This window comes from Pithys albifrons, chromosome 24, assembly GCF_047495875.1.
Source record: "Pithys albifrons albifrons isolate INPA30051 chromosome 24, PitAlb_v1, whole genome shotgun sequence".
Taxonomy (NCBI): Eukaryota; Metazoa; Chordata; class Aves; order Passeriformes; family Thamnophilidae; genus Pithys; species Pithys albifrons.
The window spans coordinates 6,786,384-6,808,596 of record NC_092481.1 but is presented as its reverse complement, the minus strand read 5'-3'; the positions used below and the strand labels follow the sequence as shown (position 1 = coordinate 6,808,596).

Below are 22,213 nucleotides of genomic sequence, written 5' to 3'. Positions count from 1 at the left end.
ACATGGCAGGGAGGGAATTCATGACTCTCCCAACCTCTCCCTGCAGCCAAGAGCGCTCTGGGAGCTGCCTGGGAATGGCAGAGGCCCTTGGGAAAGGTTTCACTGCTTGGTACAAGCTGGCATTGCTCAGGAACATGACCACACAGATCTGATTGAGATTAGATCTGAGAAAGAAATCCTTCCCTGGGAGGGTGGGCAGGCCCTGGCACAGGTTGGGCAGAGCAGCTGTGGCTGCCCCATCCCTGGAAGAGTCCAAGGCCAGGTTGGAGCATCCTGGGCTGGTGGAAGGAGTCCCTTCCCAGGGTAGGGGAGCAGAATGAGATGAGTTTGAAGTTCCCTTCCAACACAAACCATTCCATGATTCCATGATCCAGCTGGGAGGGGACAACAGGATGCACAAGAACCTGGGCTGGAGCTGCAGCACATCCCAGCAGTGAGCAGGTTGGTGACAGCACATGTGGCAAAGCCAGAGACACATTCCTGTCAGAACCCAGGTGGTTTCTGCTGCATTCCACACTCCTGGCTCCAAGGGCTTTGGGTCCCTGAGTTTCCTGTTGTGAGAAGCTGCGTCGTGGTGTTTCAGCCTCATCCTTCCCGGACGTTCACAAGGGCCTGGCTGTGAGCCCGGAGGGTTGGCCAGCACTGGAAATGACTGGAAGGGTTTCTAAAGCATCCACGGGCTTCCCAGCCCACTGCTGTCTCCTGTGGGATTCAGGCACAGCCTCCTGTGGGATTCAGGCACTGGTACCACGTATCCCGTGGGCTGTGCAGACCTGAGCATCCCACTGTTTCCCAGTGGCACCAGTGGCACCAGTGACCAGCACCAAACCCGGGGCTGTACCTGCAGAAAAGTTGGGGTTTGCTGTGCTTTTGTGTCTCTGCCTCCTATTCCCTCCCATCACCCCCCTGAACCCCAACTCCAGACCTAAAAGAGCACTGAAAGAGTAAGGCAGCAATTTCCTGGCCCCACATGACCCCAGGGGAGCTGCTCCTTCCCAGGGCGAGGGCTGAGCTCGTCTCTGCTCCCCAAGGCTTTGCTGACCCACGTTGAGCTGAACAGCACTGAGGAGGATCTAATCCCCAATTAGGGCGTTTGTGTTGACTTTCTGCTGCCAGCTCCAACTTCCGAGTCATTAACCTCCAAAAAAAATCCTGGTTTTCGTATCTTGCCCCTCCTCGGGTGGCAGCAGAACCAGTTTGAAAAGTATTTTCACACACAGTTATGATCCATTGTCCAAATAATCACAGAGAGAGGGAGAGTAGTGGTTACCCTCTGGGGAGAGGAAAGTAGAGGAGACTGTACTTTCTGCTACAGGCCCAGTCCTTGAGGAGAAGGAAATTCCAGGAGCTCCCTAAAGAATCAGCCCTTCATGCAGGGCCCCAGAAAGCTTTACCTGCTCTCAGAGAGCTCCAGGGCCAGCAGTGTGTGGGGCACCCAGCTGGGTAACTCATTTTCTGGTTGGATGGCCAGGATGGTCACAGGATACCAGGAGGGCAACTGGCTGGAGCTCGACTCCCACGAGATCCAGGCACAACAGAGGGGAGGTGGAGGTGCTGCCCTGTCCCCAAGAGCACCCCACACCAGATCCCTGGGAACTGAGCTCTCAAATGGCACCTGAGGGTGACAAAACACATCAGCTACTGCTGTGGCATCACATGTGTCAGCAGCCCAGGAGCTCCTGCCCCTCATGCCAGGCTGGCACTGCCCCAGGTCAGCTGGTGCTTGGGCTGTGCTCACCCATCCTCTGCCCCCATCTCCGTCCCCTCACCGGGACAGGAGCCCTGGCTGCTCCCTCATTACTCATTAACACACAAGTGGCTGGAACAAGGTTCTCCTGCATCCGTCCCGGCCCCCTGAGCCCTGTGGGTGTTGCTTCCCACCCCCTGCCCCCCGTGTAGGAGCTGCTCCCTCCCAATTCCTGCTGCAGGAATCACAGCCAGAGCTCCTACTCGCTGGTTCTTGCCCCAGGATATGGAAAAACCCGGCACGGGCACTCGGGCAGCAGTGACCCCACCCCGGCAGCGATCGTTGGGATGCAGGGACTGGCTGGTGTGATGCTGGAAATCAGCTCAGTTGTAAAAATGGGGGTTTCCAAAGGATGGCTGGGATGTAAATGCCACAGGAACAGGGAAGGCAAAGGGCTCCTTGCTCAGGTGCTGGGCACACAAACAGCAGTGGTCGCTCCCCGCCCCAATCCCTCGTGCTGGAAGGGACGGCTCTGTCACAGCCCAGGAGCATCACCCGTGTCTGTGCTGGCCCAGCCTGGTGGCCACAAGAGGCATCTCCTGCTCCTGTGTGAGCATCCTGATCCAAAGGGAAAAGCCTGCAGGTCTGCTCCGCTGCCTGGGCCAGTCTATCCCTTGGGAGCAGCTGTGGCAGGAACGGTGCTTCCCTCAAATCACTGGCTGCAGGGAAAGCAGGACCCAGCACCCAGATAAGTGGGAGCCGCTGGCGTCTGTGGCACGGGAACAGTCTGGCCCTGCTCCCGTGGAGCTCCCAAGGTCCCTGAGGCGCCTGTGGGCTCTCCCTTTCACCCCTGCCCCAACTGGGCACATGCCCACGCTGCAGTCATTCTCCTCCTCCTCCTCCTCCATCCCTGCCGGGTGACCCCACCTCCCTCTCCAGAATCTCCCTCGAGCCTCCTTGCCTGGGCTGGTGCACTGTGAATTCTGAGATGGGTCCAACATCTCCATGGCGAGTCCATGAGGGGCCCCCAGGTGCTTCTGGGATTCAGCCACAATGCCCACCCTCTGTTGGCTCCCACAGTGTCACCCCCGTGTCACTCTGAGCCCCAGGGGAGGGGCTGCCACTCTGAGGCAGCAGGCAAAGTGAGCCAGGCTGTCCCAGGAGTCCAGTGGCATCCAACCCCCCAAGCCTGGGTGCCATCCAACACAGCCAGTGCCACTGTGACATCACCCAGGGGGACACAGGGGCCACTGTGAGAGGGCTGGACACGAGTGGGCACATGGTGCCGCTGCCCTCCGAGTCAGAATCCACCCCTGGAAGTTCTCCCAGCTCCAGAGATGAATCACACTTTCCCCCTGGCATCAGATTGCAGCTCCTGCACCCCGGGGCGGATCTGGCACCGCTGTGCCCGCCACAGCCGGAGGACCCTTCGGCAAACAGAGCTGGGAGTGAGGGCAGAGCGCTGGCAGTGCTGCCCAGGATCACCACTGGCCCATCCCATGGGCGCTGGGATTTGGGCAGGTGAGACACCTCTTGGTGCCACCACCACTGCCAGAGCCCAAAGTTGGGCAACTTCCCTGGTACTTGCAGGCTGTCCCTAAAGTTGTGTGAGGACAGCACAGGGACAGAGCCAGCCAGGGTGGTGGTGCCAAGGTGGTGGTGCCAGGGTGGTGACACCGCAGTGCTGGCTCTGTCCCTGCCCTTGGGGCAGATCTGCCATGCATGAAGCAAAAATCCACCAGGAAGGGAGACACAGCCCCAGGTCACCGGAGGGGAGGTGAAGTGCCCCACAGGGATGTGAAGTGCCCCACATGGATGTGAAGTGCCCACAGCTGCCCTTTGCTCCCCATGGCCCCCTCAGCCACTTGCCAGGTCCATGCCAGGAATGCCGTGTTGGCACCACAGCGACCAGATCCGCTGCCATTTATCCCAACAGCTGGAACACTCCATGTCCCAAACTCCCTCAATGTCTCTCCTGCCTTTCCCTTCCCCTCTGGCAGTGCCAGTAACTCCTTCCCAGCTCTGTTTACCGGAGCAAAGTCCACACTGCTCGGTGTGCCCCTGCCCAGCGCTCCGGGCTCTGACACCGGAGCCGCCTGTTGCCTGGTTATAACCACAAAACAGCCCGTGCCGGGGCCTGGGTATCCCCTTACGGAGCAGGGAACAGCTGAGCCTCCTCACTCCCACCCTGCCCTTGGCACCTCCTCCTCGGGTAAAGCCCCAGCGCCGCCGCCCTCGGCCCCTGAGCCCCTACAAGGGGTTGTTGGACCCGGCACACGTGACCTGCAGGTTTCTGCCCTTGGCACTTTCAGCTCGAGGAATATCTTTATACACCCAACTTGTGTGAATTAACAGCATTCCTCTCTGGTTGAGTCAAAAATAGAGGCGCTGCACGGAAAAAAAGAGAGGGAAAAAGAAGGTGTGTCGTGCTGAAAAAAGCAACAGGATCCAAAAAAAGAGAAAAAGGCCCCACTCGAATCTCCCTTTTCCTTTTAAAGCTCTGTTCCCACAGCTTGGATGGGCACTGGTGCTTCAAACCTGATTGCAGCAGCCCAGCAAGCCAGCGAGCCATGGGCAAGGTGTTGGTGGCAGTGACGTGGGGAGAGGGTGGCACTGGGTGGCACTGGTGCTGGGGCAGGCTGTGCTGGGTGTTGCTGGGTGATTTTGGGGCACGTAGGCTGGTGACTTCCTGAGAGGGGAGTGCCAACTTCCTGAGCGTGGCAGGAGCGGGCACGGGCCGAGGTAGGATGGGGGCAACACCACAAGGGGCGGCTGGGCCAAGGTGACCAAGGGCTGATGCACCCGTGCCAACAGGGCAGTTTAGATCTAAAATGTGTGGTTTATATATAAATATGTGCTGGTGGTGTGGAGGCCCAAGGGTTGGTTTGGGATCACAGAGAGGGGAGGATGGGGATGGGCACCATGGGAAGGTGGGTGGGCAGAGGCAGAAAACCAGCTCAGTGCAGGCAGAGTCAGTGTTGGATACCCAGGAGTGTGCCCATGGCCAACTCGGGGCTTTGCAGAGTGAAACATCACCCTCTCCATGCCCAGACAGAGGGAAAGGGGCAGCAGGGACGGGCTGTGGGCGGAAGGGGAAGCGGAGCCCGCGCTGTGCCTTTGCTGGGGTGGCTACAGGGATTCTTCAGAGACTCCTGAGTGCCAGGGGTTTGTCACACTGGTACCCAGTGCCCAGGCGGTTGTAGCACTGCACTCCCAGCACCCTCACACCCCCTGCTCCGTGCACAGGATGAGGCTGTGCCATCTGGGCACGTGATGCATTCTCTGGCATTTCCCCTTCCACCACAGACAAACCCCCACAGCCCCAGGGCACCCATCATGGGCATCCCACTACCCCCCTCCCAGCCCCTCACATCCTGCCCGGAGGGATGGGGACCTGCAGATCCCCGGAAAGTGCCGGGGGAAGGGGCGGCTTTGAGGCCACACAGAACAAACCTCCACCATAAATCACGGGTGGGAACAGCCGGAGAGGGCGGGGGGCTGCGGGCGCTGCGCCCCACGGACAGGGCTGGCTGCAGCCGGTCCCTGCGGCTGCCTCTGCCAGGGATGCGGGCAGCCTGGCCTTCCCCGCCCTCCTCCTCCTCCTCCTCCGCGGGGCGGAGGAAGGCAGCGCCCGCAGCTGGCACTGCAGGCGCGGCCGGGCCGCTCCGGGGAGTCTGATTTCCAGCCCCGATTATTAATACCCACCCCCCGCCCCATGCTAAGCCCATGTGCAGTGCAGAGCCGGAGGCGCTGGGCTCCGGGGGAGCAAGGTAAGAGCCCACCCGGGCTGGGGGCACAAGGGGCTGGGGTCCTCCGGGGTGCCGTGGGTGAGGGGGCTGCCAAAGCCTCGGATGCAGGGATGGGGCGGGGACATCTGAGGTTCAGCATTCCCAGACCCTCAGAGCGACCAGGGTGGTCCCTCTGAGGTACCCAAGAGTTCTGGGGTGCCCTGGGATGAGCCGTGGTGGGTGGGAGCGACCCCCACGCCCCGCTGGGAAGGCAGGATTGTGCCCTCCCCTCCCGCCCTGCCCACTCGCAGCAGAGCCGAGAACTTTGAAAAATAAGGGCTGGCACAGAGGAGGGCAAGGGAAAATGAAGCAGAAGAGCCCTTTGCCCACCTTTGCAGGCGCTGCCCCCTCTCCAGCCGGCGGCCGTGGAGTCCGAGGCTGCGATGTGTCATCAGTGCCGAAAACTGCCTTATTAGGAGAGAAAGTATCGGTGAAAATCAGTTCTTTCCTCCAAGCCGTTGCTCCGAGCCGGGGGCTGCCCGCGAGTGCCAGCCCGTGCTCATTCCTTAGGGAATGACTAGACATGAGCTCAGCGGCGTGGCCGGGAGGTGAGAGCATCCCCCGCCCGACCCACCGGCCTGGGGGCAGCAGGAGGAGTCCAGCCCGTCCCCGAGGGTTGTTCTCTCCATCCTGCCCCGAATAGCGCCCTGGAGAATGTGAGCGCGAGGATTCGGTGGCGGCAGCTGCAGGTGCCGTGACTGGGGACAATGCCGGGATCGGATGACTCTGCAAAGCGGCTCCCGCTGCGGGCGCTGCCTCTCGCCCGGCGCTCTGTGCGCGGGGTTTGCTCCAGCTCAGCCACCCCGGAGCCTGCCTGGCCTTCAGAGCGCATTCCCTTGCCGTGAGGTTATGCCACATCGCTAAAATCCCGGGAAGTTTTGCAGGGAGTGCTCACACCGGTCCCACCGGTGCCGCTGGCGAGATTGGCCGGGACACGGGGGCTGTTCCCGCTGACACCGGAGCAGTTTGGGGGTTGGGTTTGCATTTTTCATCCCTCACTCTGCCCTTGTGCCAGTCAGTCTCTTTAACAGGGTTTTCTTCCCTTCTTTTGGGCGGTTTGAGTCCAAGCTGTCAGCAGAGCCTTGAGCACAGCCCTGCCCAGCTCATCCAGCCTGAGGGTCTCACAGGGTGGGAGGAGGAGCTACGACCTTCACACTCGTTGCTCTGGTTCACATTTGCTCTCCTTTGCAGGAACCTGATGGCACAGCCCGAGCCCCCTCCAGAGCTGCAGCTGGATGAAGCTGGAGCATCCCCGGCCCCACAGGGAGCGGCTGCAGGTGCTGCTCCACACCTGGACCATCCCCACATCCCAACAGACCCATCAGGGGGTGTGGGAGTGACACCCCCGCTCAGGGGCAGCCCAGACTCCAACCAGGAACTGCAGGCTGCCAGCAGAGACACTTCCTTGGAGCTAAACATGCCAGGGGCCCAGCTGGATGAGGGTGCAGCTGGGGCTGGGATCCCTCTGGACGTGGATGTGGCAGGAGTCCTGCTGGATATGGATGCAGGTGGGACAGGAATCCCACAGGACATGGATGCAGATGGAGTAGAGATTCCACTGGATGTGGATGCAAGTGGGACAGGGATCCCAGTGGATGTGGATGCAGCAGGGATCCCTCTGGACTTGGATGCAGGTGGGGCAGGGATCCCACTGGATGTGGATGCAACAGGGATCCCACTGGATGTGGATGCAGATGGAGTGGGGACCCCACTGGACATGGACACAGACAGGGCAGGGATCCCAGATGCCACAGATGGGGCAGGGATCCCGCTGGACATGGAGGCAGAGGGAGCAGGCAGCCCTCTGGATGCAGATGCCATGGAGGAGCATCAGTGCCTGACCCTGGAGGAGCTGGGCAACTACTTCCAGGAGTGCATCGAGGTCGTGGAGCAGCTGGAGCAGGAGCGGGACCGGCTGATCGCGGAGCTGGCGCAGCTGCGGGAGCCGGCGCTGCAGGAGATCCGGAACGCCCACGAGGAGATCCAGGCAGCCTGCAGGCTGCTGGCCAAGGTGGAGCTGGAGAGGGACAACCTGAAGGATGAGATCCGGCAGATCAAGCAGAAGCTGTTCAGGGTGACCAAGGAGTGCGTGGCCTGCCAGTACCAGCTGGAGAGCCGGCGGCACGACCTCTCCCAGCACGCTGCCTACCAGGGCGAGCTGGAGAGCCAGGCCGGGCAGCTCTCGGGGGAGCTGTCCCAGCTGAAGGAGACCTGCGAGAAGGAGAAGGAGGTTCTGAGGCAGCGCCTGGAGGCTCCCCCGTGCCGCCAGGACAACCTGTACCTGCAGGAGAGCCGCCGGCTGTCGGCGGAGTTCGAGAGCTTCGTGGCGCGGAGCCGGCGCGGGCTGGAGCAGCACTACGAGCCGCAGCTGCTGCGGCTGCTGGAGCGCAGGGAGGCCGGGGCCAGGGCGCTGCAGGAGGTGCAGGGAGAGATCCAGGGCATGAAGGAGGCCCTGAGGCCCCTGCAGGGCGAGGTCAGCAGGCTGAGGCTGCACAACCGCAGCCTGGAGGAGCAGATTGTCCTGGTCAAGCAGAAACGGGATGAGGAGGTCGGGCAGTACCGGGTATGAGCCCCCTGGGCACCCAAAATCCTCCCCCTGCAGGGTGGGACTTGCTCTTTGCAGCCAGGGAGATGTGGGTGCTGCAGGCCTTGCTCGTAGGGCCAAGGGGAGGAGTGGGGAGGATGAGGAGGGTGAGGAGGTGGAAAATCTCCTGCTGGTTGGAATCAAAATTATCCCGCACACCTGGCATGGGCCAGGCCAAGCAGCAGCCTCTGGGCATAAGGCAAATCCAGGGAAAGTTCTGGGGCTTCACCTGGCTTGGAAAATAGGTTTCTCCTGAATATATTCACCCTTGGTTTTGGCCTCCCCCTTGGAAATGGCCCCAGAGAGCAGGGCTGAGGTGGAGGGTTTGGAGGGTTCCTTCCCAAGCTGGGTGATGCTGCTGAGCACAGACACCACACATTTTCCACACAGGGCTGAGCCAAAGCACTTGGAAAAGCCAGTTTTAAATAAATGTGGCTTTTCTTTAAAACCCAGTCCTGGTGGGGCAGATTGTGCCCTTCCCACTGCCAGGAAGGGTCTGCTCTCCCAAGCCCACGGCCCAGGGGCAGGGCTGCCTCCTCAGAGGGTTATTTCTGGCTGGGCACTCTGGCCTGAGGGACAAGGCAATTCAATATCTACAAGAGCACATTTGGCAAAGAGGCTCCACAATTAATCTCCCCCCTTTCAACGCTCTCTGTTCTCAGCTCGCAGGCGCTGCCTCCTCCCAGCAGTTTCTGGAAGCTGGTGCTCCCCTTCCATTGCAGCTCCTCCCTGCTGGAATGGAGCCCAGGCCCCCAGCACCCATGACAAGGCTTGCCTTGGATGTCAGGGACCACTGCCCCATGGAGACAGGACTTTGGAGCATCCCTGCTGTGCCTCCACGTTTTCCTTTTCCCAAATCCCTCATTTATCTTCTTTCTGACTCATGGGATTTTACAGTGCTGGCAGCTTCTCAAAACACACACAGAGCAGTTTAGGGGACAAAACCAAGCAGCTGGGAGAAGCCTAAGGACAAAACGCAGCCCAGCCCAGCCCAAACTCCCACCTTTGTAACAAAACAAAGCCTTTCTGCAGAGGATTTTAAAGAGAGTGTTTGGGCAGTGTCAGCCTGGCTGTGCTTGCCCAGACCAGCAGCATCCAGAGGCAGATCCCTGAGGAGCGTGTGAGGAGCAGGGCAGTGCAGGCACTTTCCTCCAGCTCACCCACTGCTGTCCTCTCCCCCCAGGAGCAGGTTGAGGAGCTGGAGGACAGACTGAAGGAGCTGAAGAACGGGGTGCAGCTCCAGCAGCGCAAGAACCAGGAGCTGGAGGAGCTGAGGACCAGCCTCCACAGGGAGCTCTCCATCTACAAGTGTGTTTGTGCCCCACCCCTGCAGGGCAGAGGGGCTGGGAAGAGCAGGAGGAGGAGGAGGATGGTGGGGCAGAGTCTGGGGTGCTGGGTGGGGTCCCACAGCTGGGGACACCACCGGATTTTGCTCCTGGTTCCTTGGTGTGTGACCAAAGGCCTGGTGGGGCAGCACAGCAGGAGCTCCAGCCCTGCTGCCAAACAGCAAACTGGGATTTGCTGGGAATTCCTGCACATGGAGGAGTGGAATTGCTTCCCAAGGAGCAGGTGTGGCAGCTTAAGTGGTGGTTTCCTTAGGAATACGTGGGAAAGGAGCTGAGGTTTGGGTTTGGGAAGCAGTGCTGGGGATGCTCTCCAGTGGGGGAGAACTGTCTCTGCTCATGAGACTGTTGGTGGTTTCACTCAGGACTTCTTTGCACAGGATTTTCCAAAGCTCCAGAAAATGTCCTGGAGTTTGTGGGCTGTTCTACCCCCCAAAGCTGGAGCTGTTCTGTGGCTCCACTCTCAGCTGTGCACACACTTAACCCTTTCCCACAGCCTCACTGCTCCTTCAGCATCCCCTTCTCTGCCCAAACCTCCTCCTGCAAACACACCACAGGATATTCCCCACCCCAGTTTTCCTTTATCCAGGTAAGACTTTAGCATGGCAAGCACAGGGGAGGGATCTCTCAGCCTGTGTTGTCACCCAGATGATTCACAGCACAAACTGCACTGAGGATTCAGCCCAGATCCCACCACCCCCGTTTGTGAGGGGTTCTCCTAAATCACAGAAACCAACACTTAACCCAGGGGACTCCTGGGACCTACAGATTGCCAGCCCTGGAGTGATAACACACCCGAGGCTTCTCCGGTGTCAGGACACCTTTAATGAGGTGTCACATTTGCTCCAGGGACCTCAGAGTTAAGTGCAGCTCCTCCGAGCTCCTTTTCCTGTAGCTCTCACCAAAAATGACATTCCCTTCTGTCGAATCCTGTTTGCCAAGGGCTGTGGGAGGGCTGGGCCAGGCACACACAGCCCTGCACGGAGCCTCCTAAAGTGCTTCCCAACTCCTTTTCTCCCATACTGTGAAGAGTTTTCCAGAAATAGCACCCCTTCCCTTTTTCCTCCAGCCAGAGCATTTATGTAAATATTCCATAGCCTGAATTTCCTTTCTCCCCTGACAGGAGCTGCTTGGAAATCTACGGACACCTTTGCAAATCAGAGGAAAAAGCAGAGCAGGACTGTTAGAACTATGGAATTTTCCTCTTTGTAGCAAAACCAATGGCCAGAGGATGTACAAGGGATGTCTCCTGTGCTGCTTATCCTGCTGCTGCTGCACAGCTGCTGCCTGGAGTTGGGAATACCAGACAATCCTTTCCTGGGTGTATTTCTCCAGGTGCTGCTGCTGTAGTAAAACTGCTTTTCCACAGAGGAGCAGAGCCAACAATCCTTGCACTGAATGATGGACATGGATGAGGAGTAACAGATTTATGTTTTGCTGTGTTTGGGAGAGTGTTATCTTGTCTTGTTCCATAGATGGATTGTTTAAACCTGCAGAGAGTTCTGGGGGGTTTGACTTTTAAAGTTTACATGCAAGAGAAGTTTTGTCCTTTGAACAGGATTTTCTTTTGTATTTCAAGGGTCTCTGCTGTACTGGGATGTGCTCCACAGAAACGAGGTGGTGGGTAAGAGGTTTCCACTTTATATTGAGTCTCACACTGAAAATAAAGGTCAGAGTTTAAGGAGCCTTTTAGTTCTCAAAGCTGCGTCTCCAAATCCCAAGTCTGTGTGTCAAACCAGGGCGTTTGTATCGAACTATTCATGCTGCAGATTAACCAAAACAGCTCCGGGGCAAGGGCTGAGGGCAGAGCCAACACACAGACAGGCCCGAGGGGGAAGGAACAGCTCGGTGCTTTTGTGGCTGCCTGGGGACTGGAGGTGCTCTCTGACTCATTCCACGAACAAAACAGCAAAACTGAGAGGGGAAGACACAAAAAAGCCTCAATACAGCACACAAGTGGGACCACACCCTTCCTCTCCCTGCTCCCTTTACAGGTCCCCAACAAAGCAGTTAATGCAGAAAGACACAGAACTCCCCGAACTCCGCAGTGTTTATGTAGAAAACCTTTATTCCAGAACTTACACGCAATTAGTCATGAGGAGATGGAGAGTAAGAGGCTGCTGGTGGCACGGGACACCCGAGTGGAAGACGAGCAGGAACCAGTGGGCAAGGACTAACTCCTAAAAGAGCAGCTGATCCACGTTTGTTTTGCTCCTCACCAGCTGCCGACGCTGCTCGGGGCACTGGGCAGGACCACCCGCTGGTACAAACAGACACCTTTACAACTTGGGGGTCCCAAGTCTTAAAAACCATTTCACAGAAAGGAAAGAAACATTATGTGAAAAACACAGCTCAAGAAACACACAATAGAGCAAAGAAAGACAGGAGGGGATGATGCTCTGCAGGAATAGCTAATGAATCCAAACCGCTGGCACCCAGCAGGGGGGGAAAGGGAGAGCAAGGAAGGAAGGAATGAAAACCCCAGAAATACCAGGAGAGATAAAAATAGAGACATTTCAGTTCAAGTCAGAACTTGCAGGTGTGTTTTGTGCCTGCAAAGGCAGAAAAATCCACAAGGTACAGATAACTAAGGGAATTCCAAGGCTTCTGAGTTCACTGAGGAGGACAAGACCATCCTCACCATTTCCCAGCTGCCAGTGGATTAACACTTGTGACATCTCCACTGGCTCCAGCCCACTGGGCAGCTCTGCCAATGGAACTTTTGTTTAAATTAGGAAAAAGCCTGTGGCTGGAGCAAGAAAGAAAAACTTGCTTTGTGCTGAAAGGCAGCTAAATGGGACAGCAAGCCTGACACAGGAGGGTGCTGCAGGAATTCTGACCAAGGAGCTCCAGCACAGACCTGGCTGAGGGGGCTGAGCCCTTTTCTGGGGTGGGTCTCACTGTGTGGGTGGAAAAGGCTGTGATGGGAACAGGAGAATGGCTGAACACAAAGTCTACGTGTGTCTCCAAACCAGTGTCAAGTCAATTACCAGGGCTGAGAGGGAAGAGAAGGGAAAAGACTAAAAAGAGGCAAGGGTTGTCATCTAGGATCCTTGGCCTTCTGGATCCACACTTCCCTCAGGATCTTCATCGTTATAGATGTTCTCAGCCTGCAAGACAGGGATGGAGGGGCTGAGGGAGCAATTCCCACCCCTGTGGGCAGCATTCCAGCCCCAAGAACACTCCAGATGGAAAACTGCCAGAGCTTTTGGCAGATCTGTATCACCCACCCCTGACCCCAACATCACTTAACATCAAAGCAGCAACACAAATGACCCTTTCCATAACAGCCATGTCTCCACAATATTTCCTAAGTATCCTCTACATTATTTTAGCTTAGGAATCTGCCTTGTTAAAGCAGAGACCACTGTAAGATTCATTTAATCAACACTCTTCTGTATATATTTAGTAGGTCCTCTACTTAGCTGCACCTTCCAAAAGAACTACAGGGAAAGCTGCCAAGAGCAAAATTTACAGATAAACAAAATTAGGAGCATGGTCTTGTCAAAGGTCAAGATTGTTTTCCAAAATCTTCAACAGCTGGGAATGTGGGGCCAGCAAACTCTTCCCATTCTCCATCCTCAGGAGGGCATTTGTACCACTTACAAATATTTCATTCTTCAGGACAATAACTAACAGAAACCTCAATTTCATCACTGGTTCTCACACACTGTTTTTATTCAAGCCTAGAAGGGAAAAAATTCCTTCTGCACCAGCACTTCCTTTTCTTATTAAATAAAACCCAGCTTGTGAGTATTTGGAAGCCATTGTTCTACCAAAGCTAAAGGGCTGAACTCTCACTGTCCCTCTGAGAGTTCAGCAATGCTACAAAAGGAGTAACTCAGAGCAGGAATGCTGAAATCCAGGCATTCCACACCATCTCTCACCTGCCACTTCCTGCACCTTCCCCAGCAACTCACCATTTGCCAGACTTGCATGATATTATCTTCTGATACAGAACAAATGACCCAGGGCTCGTTGGGATTCCAGGAGAAATCAGATATCTTTGCAGTATGACCACCATGAATAAACTAAGATTGGGGAAACAAAGAGGGGAATGGTCACAAATCTGCACTGCAGAAGTGAGTAACTGGTGAATAATAATTAATGAGGTTGAAAAGACTCACCAACAGCTCTGGGGGACCATCCTCAGCATCTTCAGGGGATTGCTCTTCTCCAATTTTACTGCAAGGAAAAAAAAGGGAGGAAAAAAGAAAAGGTTGGGGTTTATTTCTGATGTGACACAACTGAACCAGCAGCATTTGTGGGGACAGGCAGTGATGGGGACTCACCTCAAGTCCCAGACGTTCAGCCTGCGGTCTGTGCCACTGGAAGCCAGGATGGTTTCATTGTGGGGAGACCACTGAACCTACAGCCAAGGAGGAATTCATTGAGAAAAGGAGCTTTAAGGACTGTAACACAACATTGACAACAAACACCACCTCCTTTTGTACCCTGAGAGCTCTGTGAGAATTCAAATTGGCAATTAAACAGAATAAAATACACCCACCAACAACACTGAGCACAGGGGGCAGTTTGGGAACAGCCACACACAAAAAAAAGGCCTTTCAGCACCAAAAAAAGCCACCTGGAACCTTCTCCTCTCCCAAAGCCACGTGTTCCCAAGTGCAAACAGCCCCCAAGGGTATTGGCTGCTCCTTATCCCAACAAGGATTGCACAAGCACAACCCCTGGATTCCTTCAGCAGTAGGTACAGTTCTCACATGAAAAGAAATCACTGTAATTAAGCTTAGCTGCCCAAAAGCTCATTTACTACTTGTGCTGGAGATAAAGCTCTCCAAAACACCTCACTTAATAGGATCACAGGATTAGAAAAGAACACAGAATTCTGCACACTAATGTGACACTGCAGGATTCCATGTGCCATTTTATTTAGACATTACAGTCTGAACTAATAATCCTTCCACCAAAACATCTCCACATATTTCTCCTCTGATTAAGGCACGAGCTGGAGATGGAAATGTTGTATCTGCTAAGCACATGCTCCCCATGATGTGAACATTCTATATTTACACCAGCAAAATTGGCAATTGTTTGCTGTCAGAGGGTGTTTCTGTGATCCAGCTGAACCCTCCTGCAGGACCAGGCTGAGGAGATGGAAACTCTGCAGCCATTTCACTGGGGCTGCTGCTCAATCTGCTGCCATGAATAATTCAATGCCCTTTAATGCACTGCTACCATTTCATCCTCCCACTGTGGTCAGAGCTCCACAGCATCTCCCTCTTCCACTTCTGGGCACTCCTGCATGTCCTGGAGCTCCACAGCTCCACCAAAACAACCCAAAACTGATAAGCAGATGAGAAAAAAGAATGAGTTTTAAACTGCAAGTACATTTAATAAAAACAGGGAGGAAATGACTATTTTCTTAAGTGTAAATAAGCCTTTGTGCATAAAAGATAAAGACATTTTGTTATACCTGGAATATTTCATCTTTATGTGATTCAAAGGAGTGCAGCTTCAGTTTTAGGTTCCTCAAGTCCCACAGAGCAACAGTCTAGGAAAAAACCCCACAAGACAAAACATATTTTGTAGAAGTAACCAGCATGTACATCCACACTCAGACACCAGAAAGTGGCCAAGGATGAGTAGGCAAAAGGCAGAGGTACCTTGTCAGCTGATCCTGTGGCCAGGATGAACTCACTGTAAGGATTGAAGGAAAGGCAGTTGACTTCAGCTGTGTGAGCATCCACAGAGTGGCTGGGCTTGGAGGTGTTGTTGGACCGAGTGTCCCAGCTGTGGGGGGAACACAGGGCATTGAAACCAAGGCTTCCATCCCATCCCATCCCATCCCATCCCATCCCATCCCATCCCATCCCATCCCATCCCATCCCATCCCATCCCATCCCATCCCATCCCACCCAGGGACTGAGAAACCAAGGCTTCCATCCCATCCCATCCCACCCAGGGACTGAGAAACCAAAAGTTCCATCCCATCCCACCCAGGGACTGAGAAACCAAAGGTTCCATCCCATCCCACCCAGGGACTGAGAAACCAAAGGTTCCATCCCATCCCACCCAGGGACTGAGAAACCAAAGGTTCCATCCCATCCCATCCCACCCAGGGACTGAGAAACCAAGGCTTCTATCCCATCCCACCCAGGGACTGAGAAACCAAGGCCTCCATCCCATCCCATCCCATCCCACCCAGGGACTGAGAAACCAAATGTTCCATCCCATCCCACCCAGGGACTGAGAAACCAAGGCTTCCATCCCATCCCACCCAGGGACTGAGGAGCACATGGAAAAGCACTTGGTTTGTGGAGAGGTTCCCCCACTCACATCATGAGCTTCTGATCATCAGCAACAGATCCAAAGAGGGATTCATGGAGCAGGTGCCAGGATACATCTTCCACCACTGCTGTGTGGCCTGTGAAGATGGTCTTTGCATCCACCACTTTGCCCTCCTTTGGCACAGCACTGATATCCCACAAGCAAATGGTCTTTGAACAACAAAAATGTTACCAAATTACACCTTCAGACAGACAATCTCCTCACTCCTGCCCCTCAGCCAGCACAGTTTTGGCCTTCCCAAGGCACAGGAAGTGCAGGTTGCAGCTCAGCTGTATTTGCAGTACTCACATGGTCATCAGAAGCACTGAGCAAGTGCCCACTGAGGTTTGGGTTCCAGGACAGCCCATAGCCCTCCTTCTGGTGCCCACGCAGGCGCAGGTCGGGGTTGCACTCTCCAGAGGGGTCTGAAACCAGGCAGAGCAACAACTCGGAGATTAGAACTGGATGGAATGATGCCAAGGTCATGGGTTCAATCCCCTGTGTGGGCCACTGACTGAAGGGTTGGACTCAAAGATCCTTGTGGGTCCCTCCCAACCCAGAACAGTCTGGGATTCTGTGAAACTCCAGTGCCTGGGCTCATTTCCAGCACATCCTGCAGGACCTGCATGAAGCCCTACTGTGCTTTACTAAACTTTGCTGTGCCATCTGCAGGAACCACCTCCATGCTTTGGCCTGAGTTACCTGGTCCAGCTGGATAGAGCAACAGCAGCTCACCAGTTACTGCTCAGAAAGCTCCTCCTAAACTGCTGGTGTGGTGGTTTTCTTTCCCTCATGATCTGCAACTGCACTTGTAAAGGAGCAAAGGCACTTCTGACCCTCCCCACAAGTGGAAAAACCAGTTAATTCTATGCAGTTTAGACAAGATGATTCATAAATGGCTGTTAAGATCTCTACAGGTTATCAGGGAACAGCTCAGCTACCCACCAAACACATCAGTTTCCAAAAAACCCACCTTCTACCACCCCAAATACCACCACAGAGAGTGAGGGGACAAAACAAGCAGTGAAAGTGCAAGAAGGAAAAGGTTTCCCTTTCCATGGATACATTTGGATAGAGAGGCTTAAGTCTCACACCCAATAACCTCACACTAAGCACCCACTTCCCTAAAATGACAGGCAATGCACACAACCTTTTAAGCTCCTTTTCACCACATCAACGTTTCCTTTGGGAAGGGCTGGCTGGTACCTGAGGCCCAGAGGGGAGGAAGCAGCACACACCTGGTTTGGAAGGGTGTTTGGTGTAATCAAAGACCAGGACATCACTGGAGGGGGTCTTGGTGGCAATGATACAGGGGTTCTGGGGCATGTAACGGGCCCTGTTCACTTCTCCCTCGTGGTTTATCTTGATTTCAATTTCAATTTTTCCACTGACTGATCCAAAGCCTCCAAACTCTAGAAATAAGAATTTTGGAGTTGTGAATGATAAGCCAGTTTCAAATGAAGACCCAAGAATTGAGGCTCAGTTCGTGGTGCTGCCAAGCTCTTACTGCAGAATAGACAAGTTCTGGTAAAAACAAATTATTAGGCCTGAAATACAACTTGCTGAAGTTCCCTTATCTTTATACATAAAGGCAATTAATAATTAGCAAAATTGCACAGCACAATTCTGGCAAAAAGAAAGGGGTTGGGATTGGTTTTAAACTGGAGTATGTATTTTTGAGAAATACCAAAATAGAACAGAAACCAATTATTTATTAGACAACATTGTGTTCATGAGTAATTCTTAAGAAGCCCAAAGATCAAAATACTCATTGCACAATCCAGACTTCCTGTAAAGAGAAGAGCAAACATTGGCTCATTAAGGACTTTCCCCAGGTGGAAACACTGAGGCCATCCAGTAAACATGAGAAATGTGTAGCTGGTGGCAGTGCTGACAGCCAAAGGTCACAGAAAACAGCAAATCCACTCTGATACACTGAATAACACACACTGGTCCTTTACCCAACAGGGGCTGGCACAGCTCTCAGGCAGCAGAACAACATTTGAAATGTTACACTCCTCTGAAATAAAGACATTCTTTTACATGATTGACTTTCTCTCAAAAGTTATGAAAAAGTGATAATAAAACTACCAATAAGGAGCAGTGCATGGAATTCAGTGTCAGTCCCTGAGGATAAACAGGGAGGGGTGGGGCTTTCCCAAAGACAAACACTTTTGCAATAAGCCTCCACCTTCTGTTTTCACCACTGGAGTATTAAGACATTGCACACATTCAAAAACCAGAGAGTTTATCCATTAAGAGGCACATTTGTCTGTTTATCTCCCTGTCACGGGGGCAGCACTTGGAAATAAAACCTTCAGTGAGAAGTGACCCTGAGATCAGCTCAGTTGGGTAAAACTTTGTTGTAATAATGCCCAAGGTCAGGGGTTCAATCCCCAGGGTGGGCCTTTGACTGAAGAGTTGGGCTCGATGAGCCTTGTGGGTCCCTCCCAACTCAGAACAGTCTGGGATTCTGTGAATGGGTTGGGAGGAACCTTAAAGCTCATCCAGTGCCACCCCCTGCCATGGGCAGGGACACCTCAGCTGGTTAAAACTTGGTTGTAACAATGCCCAAGGTCATGGGTTCAATCCCCAGGGTGGGCCATTGACTTAAGTTGGACTCGATGATCCTTGTGGGTCCCTCCCAACTCAGAATGGTCTGGAATTCTGTGATTCTTAACTGTTTAGTCTGTGAACCTTAAAGCTCATCCAGTGCCACCCCCTGCCATGGACAGGGACACCTCAGTTGGTTAAAACTTGGTTGTAATGATGCCCAAGGTCAGGGTTCAATCCCCTGTGTGGGCCACTGACTGAAGAGTTGGGCTCAATGAACCCTGTGGGTCCCTCCCAGCTCAGGATAGTCTGGGATTCTGTGAAGTAGAACATGAATCTTCCTGCCTGAACTTTAAGAGAAGATAAATTTTCCTTCCTTGGAGAAGGGAAGGAGCAGAGAGGGAACCCCCAGGCCTCGGGGCCTCACCTCCTTTCTCGCTGTCGTAGTGGGAGGCGTCGAACTGGGCGTCGTCGTTGGGCAGCTGCACACTGGCAATGACCAGGTGGTTCTGCTCATCCGAGGTGTGGGTGCCCAGCACCAGCCTGTGGATACTGAAATCTTTGCCCTCAGGCCTGCAAGGGGAGAGAATCAAACACAGTCACCAACTCTGGGATGATTAGAATGTTATAGCCAGGTGGGGTTTGGTCTCTTCTCCCAGGCACTCAGCAATAGGACAAGGGGGCACGATGGGCTCAAGCTCTGCCAGGGGAAATTGAAGTTGGAGAGCAGGAAAAAATCCTTCCCAGAGAGAGTGCTCAGGGATTGGAATGGGCTGCCCAGAGAGGGGGTGGATTCCCCATCCTTGGAGGTTTTTCAGCTGAGCTTGGCCATGGCACTGAGTGCCATGATCTGGTAAAGGGACTGGAGTTGGACCAAGGGTTGGACTTGATGATCTCAGAGGTCTTTTCCAACCCAATCCATTCTGTGATTCTGTGGATGTTGCACTGAGTGAGAATCCACCATGTCTTGATCCAACCCCACTGGGAGAACCCACCATGTCTTGATCCAACCCCACTGGGAGAATCCACCATGTCTTGATCCAACCACGTCTTGATCCAACCCCACTGGGAGAACCCACCATGTCTTGATCCAACCCCACTGGGAGAATCCACCATGTCTTGATCCAACCCCACTGGGAGAACCCACCATGTCTTGATCCAACCATGTCTTGATCCAACCCCACTGGGAGAACCCACCATGTCTTGATCCAACCCCACCGGGAGAATCCACCATGTCTTGATCCAACCCCACTGGGAGAATCCACCATGTCTTGATCCAACCCCACTGGGAGAATCCACCATGTCTTGATCCAACCCCACTGGGAGAATCCACCATGTCTTGATCCAACCACGTCTTGATCCAACCCCACTGGGAGAACCCACCATGTCTTGATCCAACCCCACTGGGAGAACCCACCATGTCTTGATCCAACCCCACTGGGAGAACCCACCATGTCTTGATCCAACCCCACTGGGAGAATCCACCATGTCTTGATCCAACCCCACTGGGAGAACCCACCATGTCTTGATCCAACCCCACTGGGAGAACCCACCATGTCTTGATCCAACCCCACTGGGAGAACCCACCATGTCTTGATCCAACCCCACTGGGAGAATCCACCATGTCTTGATCCAACCCCACTGGGAGAATCCACCATGTCTTGATCCAACCCCACTGGGAGAACCCACCATGTCTTGATCCAACCCCACTGGGAGAATCCACCATGTCTTGATCCAACCCCACTGGGAGAATCCACCATGTCTTGATCCAACCACGTCTTGATCCAACCCCACTGGGAGAATCCACCATGTCTTGATCCAACCCCACTGGGAGAATCCACCATGTCTTGATCCAACCCCACTGTGAGAATCCACCATGTCTTGATCCAACCCCACTGGGAGAACCCACCATGTCTTGATCCAACTCCACTGGGAGAATCCACCATGTCTTGATCCAACCCCACTGGGAGAACCCACCATGTCTTGATCCAACCCCACTGGGAGAATCCACCATGTCTTGATCCAACCATGTCTTGATCCAACCCTACTGTGATCACCAGCCCAGGGCACGGAGTGCCCTGGGCTGGTGATCACAGTGGGGTTGGATCAAGTCAGGGTGATCACAGTGGGGTTGGATCAAGGGTTGGACTTGCTAATCTCAGAGGTCTTTCCAACCCAATCCATTCTAGGATTTTTGTATGACAATACCACACTTGGTTATTCCAATCACCACAACTCAAGATCTGCTCCAAGAAAGATCAACTCACCTGGTGACATCAGGAAGCCACTGGGCAGTCAGGCTGGGCCACTCCAGGGCGTGGGTCATCACCAGATCATACAGGAAGGGGGTGTTCTTTTTCCATATTTTGTACTCCTCGTTGATCACACGTTCTTCCACTGCATCATCAAAGGCTGCTGAAGTGGTTTAAAAAAAATAGAATTAATTAGCCTTGAAGAATTAGTATTTAGAGACACACCATCACTGTGAGCAGGCAGTGGATTAGAGCCAATTAGATCACACCCTGCTTTGCTGTTCAATGCTCTGTTGGAGTAGTTATCTAATAACTAAAACTCCCCTGTTGCACATGCTAATCCTTTTATTCTGGATATATGGCTGGAAATTAATAATAATTATGTCAAATTTTATCCTTGGAAGTGTCCAAGGCCAGGTTGGACAGGACTTGGAGCAGCCTGGGCTGGTGGGAGGTGTCTCTGCCCATGGCAGAGGGTGGGACTGGGTGGGCTTAGAGGTCCCTCCCAACCCAAACCATTCTGTGATGATTCAATGAAGCAGCACAATAAAATTCTGAAACTTAATGCACAGGGTACTATGGAGGCAAAACCCAGACATGGAATGATGTTTAAATGCAGCAGAACCAGCAGCTGCTGTTAAACAGACCAGTCTGGGTGCAGCCTTGAGCTACGAGTTCCCAAAAATCCAGTTTTCCAAGGCTTGTTCTGCCACTTTGCTGCTCTCACATTTTCTCATCCCATTTGCCACCAGACTGATGCAGGAGGAGAGGGTGGGTGGGCAGACCTGGGGGAGGTCACCCCAATGGAAAGGGGACACCCCCGTGGAAGGGGGACAGCCCTGTAGGATGGAGAGACCCCAATGGAACTGGGACACCCTCGTGGAATGGGGACAGCCCTGTGGGACGAGAACACCCCCGTGGAAGGGGGACACCCCAGCTGAAGGGAGGCTCACCCATGAAACGGGAGGAGCCTCACGGCATTGGGGCTCATCTCCCTGCAACGGGAGCTCGCCCACGGAACCGGAACTTCCACAAGGAACGGGGGGATCACTCACGAAACAGGAGCAACCCCGCGGAATCAGGACTCACCCACGGGAAGGGGAGGGAGGGCAGCCCGACGGAACAGGGACAGCCCCACGGAACGAGGGCACCCTCACGGAACGGGGGCACCCTCACGGAACGGGGGCACCCCCGCACCGCACGGTAACACCTCTTTACCCGCACCACCATGCCCTGCCCGCAGCCCTCGCAGGGCACCGCCCTCCCGGCTGTGCCCAGCCCGCCGGGGTCTCAGAACCGCCCTGCTGGGGGCTGCGGGCCGGTCCTGGCCCCTCTCGGCCGGTGCCGGTGGGAGTTGTTGGCGGCCATGACGGTGGGGGGGGGGGGGCAGGCCCCGCCCCCTGGCGCCCCCTGGCGGCGCCGCCCCCGCTCCCCTCACGCCGCGAGCGGGAAGGAGGGGGGGGGGGACACCCCGCACCTCCCGGCGGAGGCCGCGCCGCCCACACCGAGCCTTTACCTTCCTTGTCCGCCATGGCGCGGCGGGGGGAGCGCGGCGGGGCGGGCTGGGGCTGAGGCGGAGGCGATCGGTGCGCTGGGGCCCGTCCGGCCGCCGCTCCGTCCCTATTGTGCGCTGCCCCCGCTGCGCGCGGCTCCCGGCGCCGCGCACCCCTTCGCGCGCCAGCGCCGACCAATCAGCGCCCGCCGCCCGCGCGCCG

At 54.8% G+C, this 22,213-nt stretch overlaps 2 protein-coding genes and 1 long non-coding RNA gene across 5 annotated transcripts; 1 reads left to right on the top strand and 2 right to left on the bottom strand.

Moving 5' to 3' along the window:
• Positions 1-376: 376 nt before the first annotated feature.
• Positions 377-3,653, bottom strand: LOC139682526 (uncharacterized). The gene is made up of 3 exons (XR_011699645.1): positions 3,557-3,653; positions 1,395-1,615; positions 377-702 (listed from the first exon to the last, which is right to left on the bottom strand). It is a non-coding gene; the product is annotated as an uncharacterized lncRNA (long non-coding RNA).
• A 1,657-nt stretch (positions 3,654-5,310) lies between these two features.
• On the top strand, positions 5,311-11,081 carry SYNC (syncoilin, intermediate filament protein). Its single transcript, XM_071576720.1, has 4 exons — positions 5,311-5,457; positions 6,667-8,038; positions 9,243-9,367; positions 10,526-11,081. The coding sequence occupies exons 1-4, from the start codon at positions 5,414-5,416 to the stop codon at positions 10,587-10,589; spliced, it is 1,605 nt and encodes a 534-aa protein (XP_071432821.1). The 5' UTR covers positions 5,311-5,413; the 3' UTR covers positions 10,590-11,081.
• A 366-nt stretch (positions 11,082-11,447) lies between these two features.
• Positions 11,448-22,185, bottom strand: RBBP4 (RB binding protein 4, chromatin remodeling factor). 3 transcript variants are annotated; one of them, XM_071576499.1, is made up of 12 exons: positions 22,015-22,185; positions 20,514-20,658; positions 18,674-18,819; positions 16,932-17,105; positions 16,003-16,118; positions 15,703-15,863; positions 15,030-15,156; positions 14,840-14,917; positions 13,695-13,771; positions 13,530-13,587; positions 13,323-13,433; positions 11,448-12,512 (listed from the first exon to the last, which is right to left on the bottom strand). In XM_071576499.1, exons 1-12 carry the CDS (start codon positions 22,028-22,030, stop codon positions 12,447-12,449), a joined length of 1,275 nt encoding a protein of 424 aa, XP_071432600.1. In that variant the 5' UTR covers positions 22,031-22,185; the 3' UTR covers positions 11,448-12,446. The 3 variants fall into 3 exon arrangements, with proteins under 3 accessions (XP_071432600.1, XP_071432602.1, XP_071432601.1); XM_071576501.1 differs by having other exon boundaries at positions 20,514-20,661; positions 22,015-22,178; XM_071576500.1 differs by lacking the exon at positions 22,015-22,185 and adding an exon at positions 21,452-21,522 and having other exon boundaries at positions 20,514-20,661.
• Between the last annotated feature and the right edge of the window lie 28 nt (positions 22,186-22,213).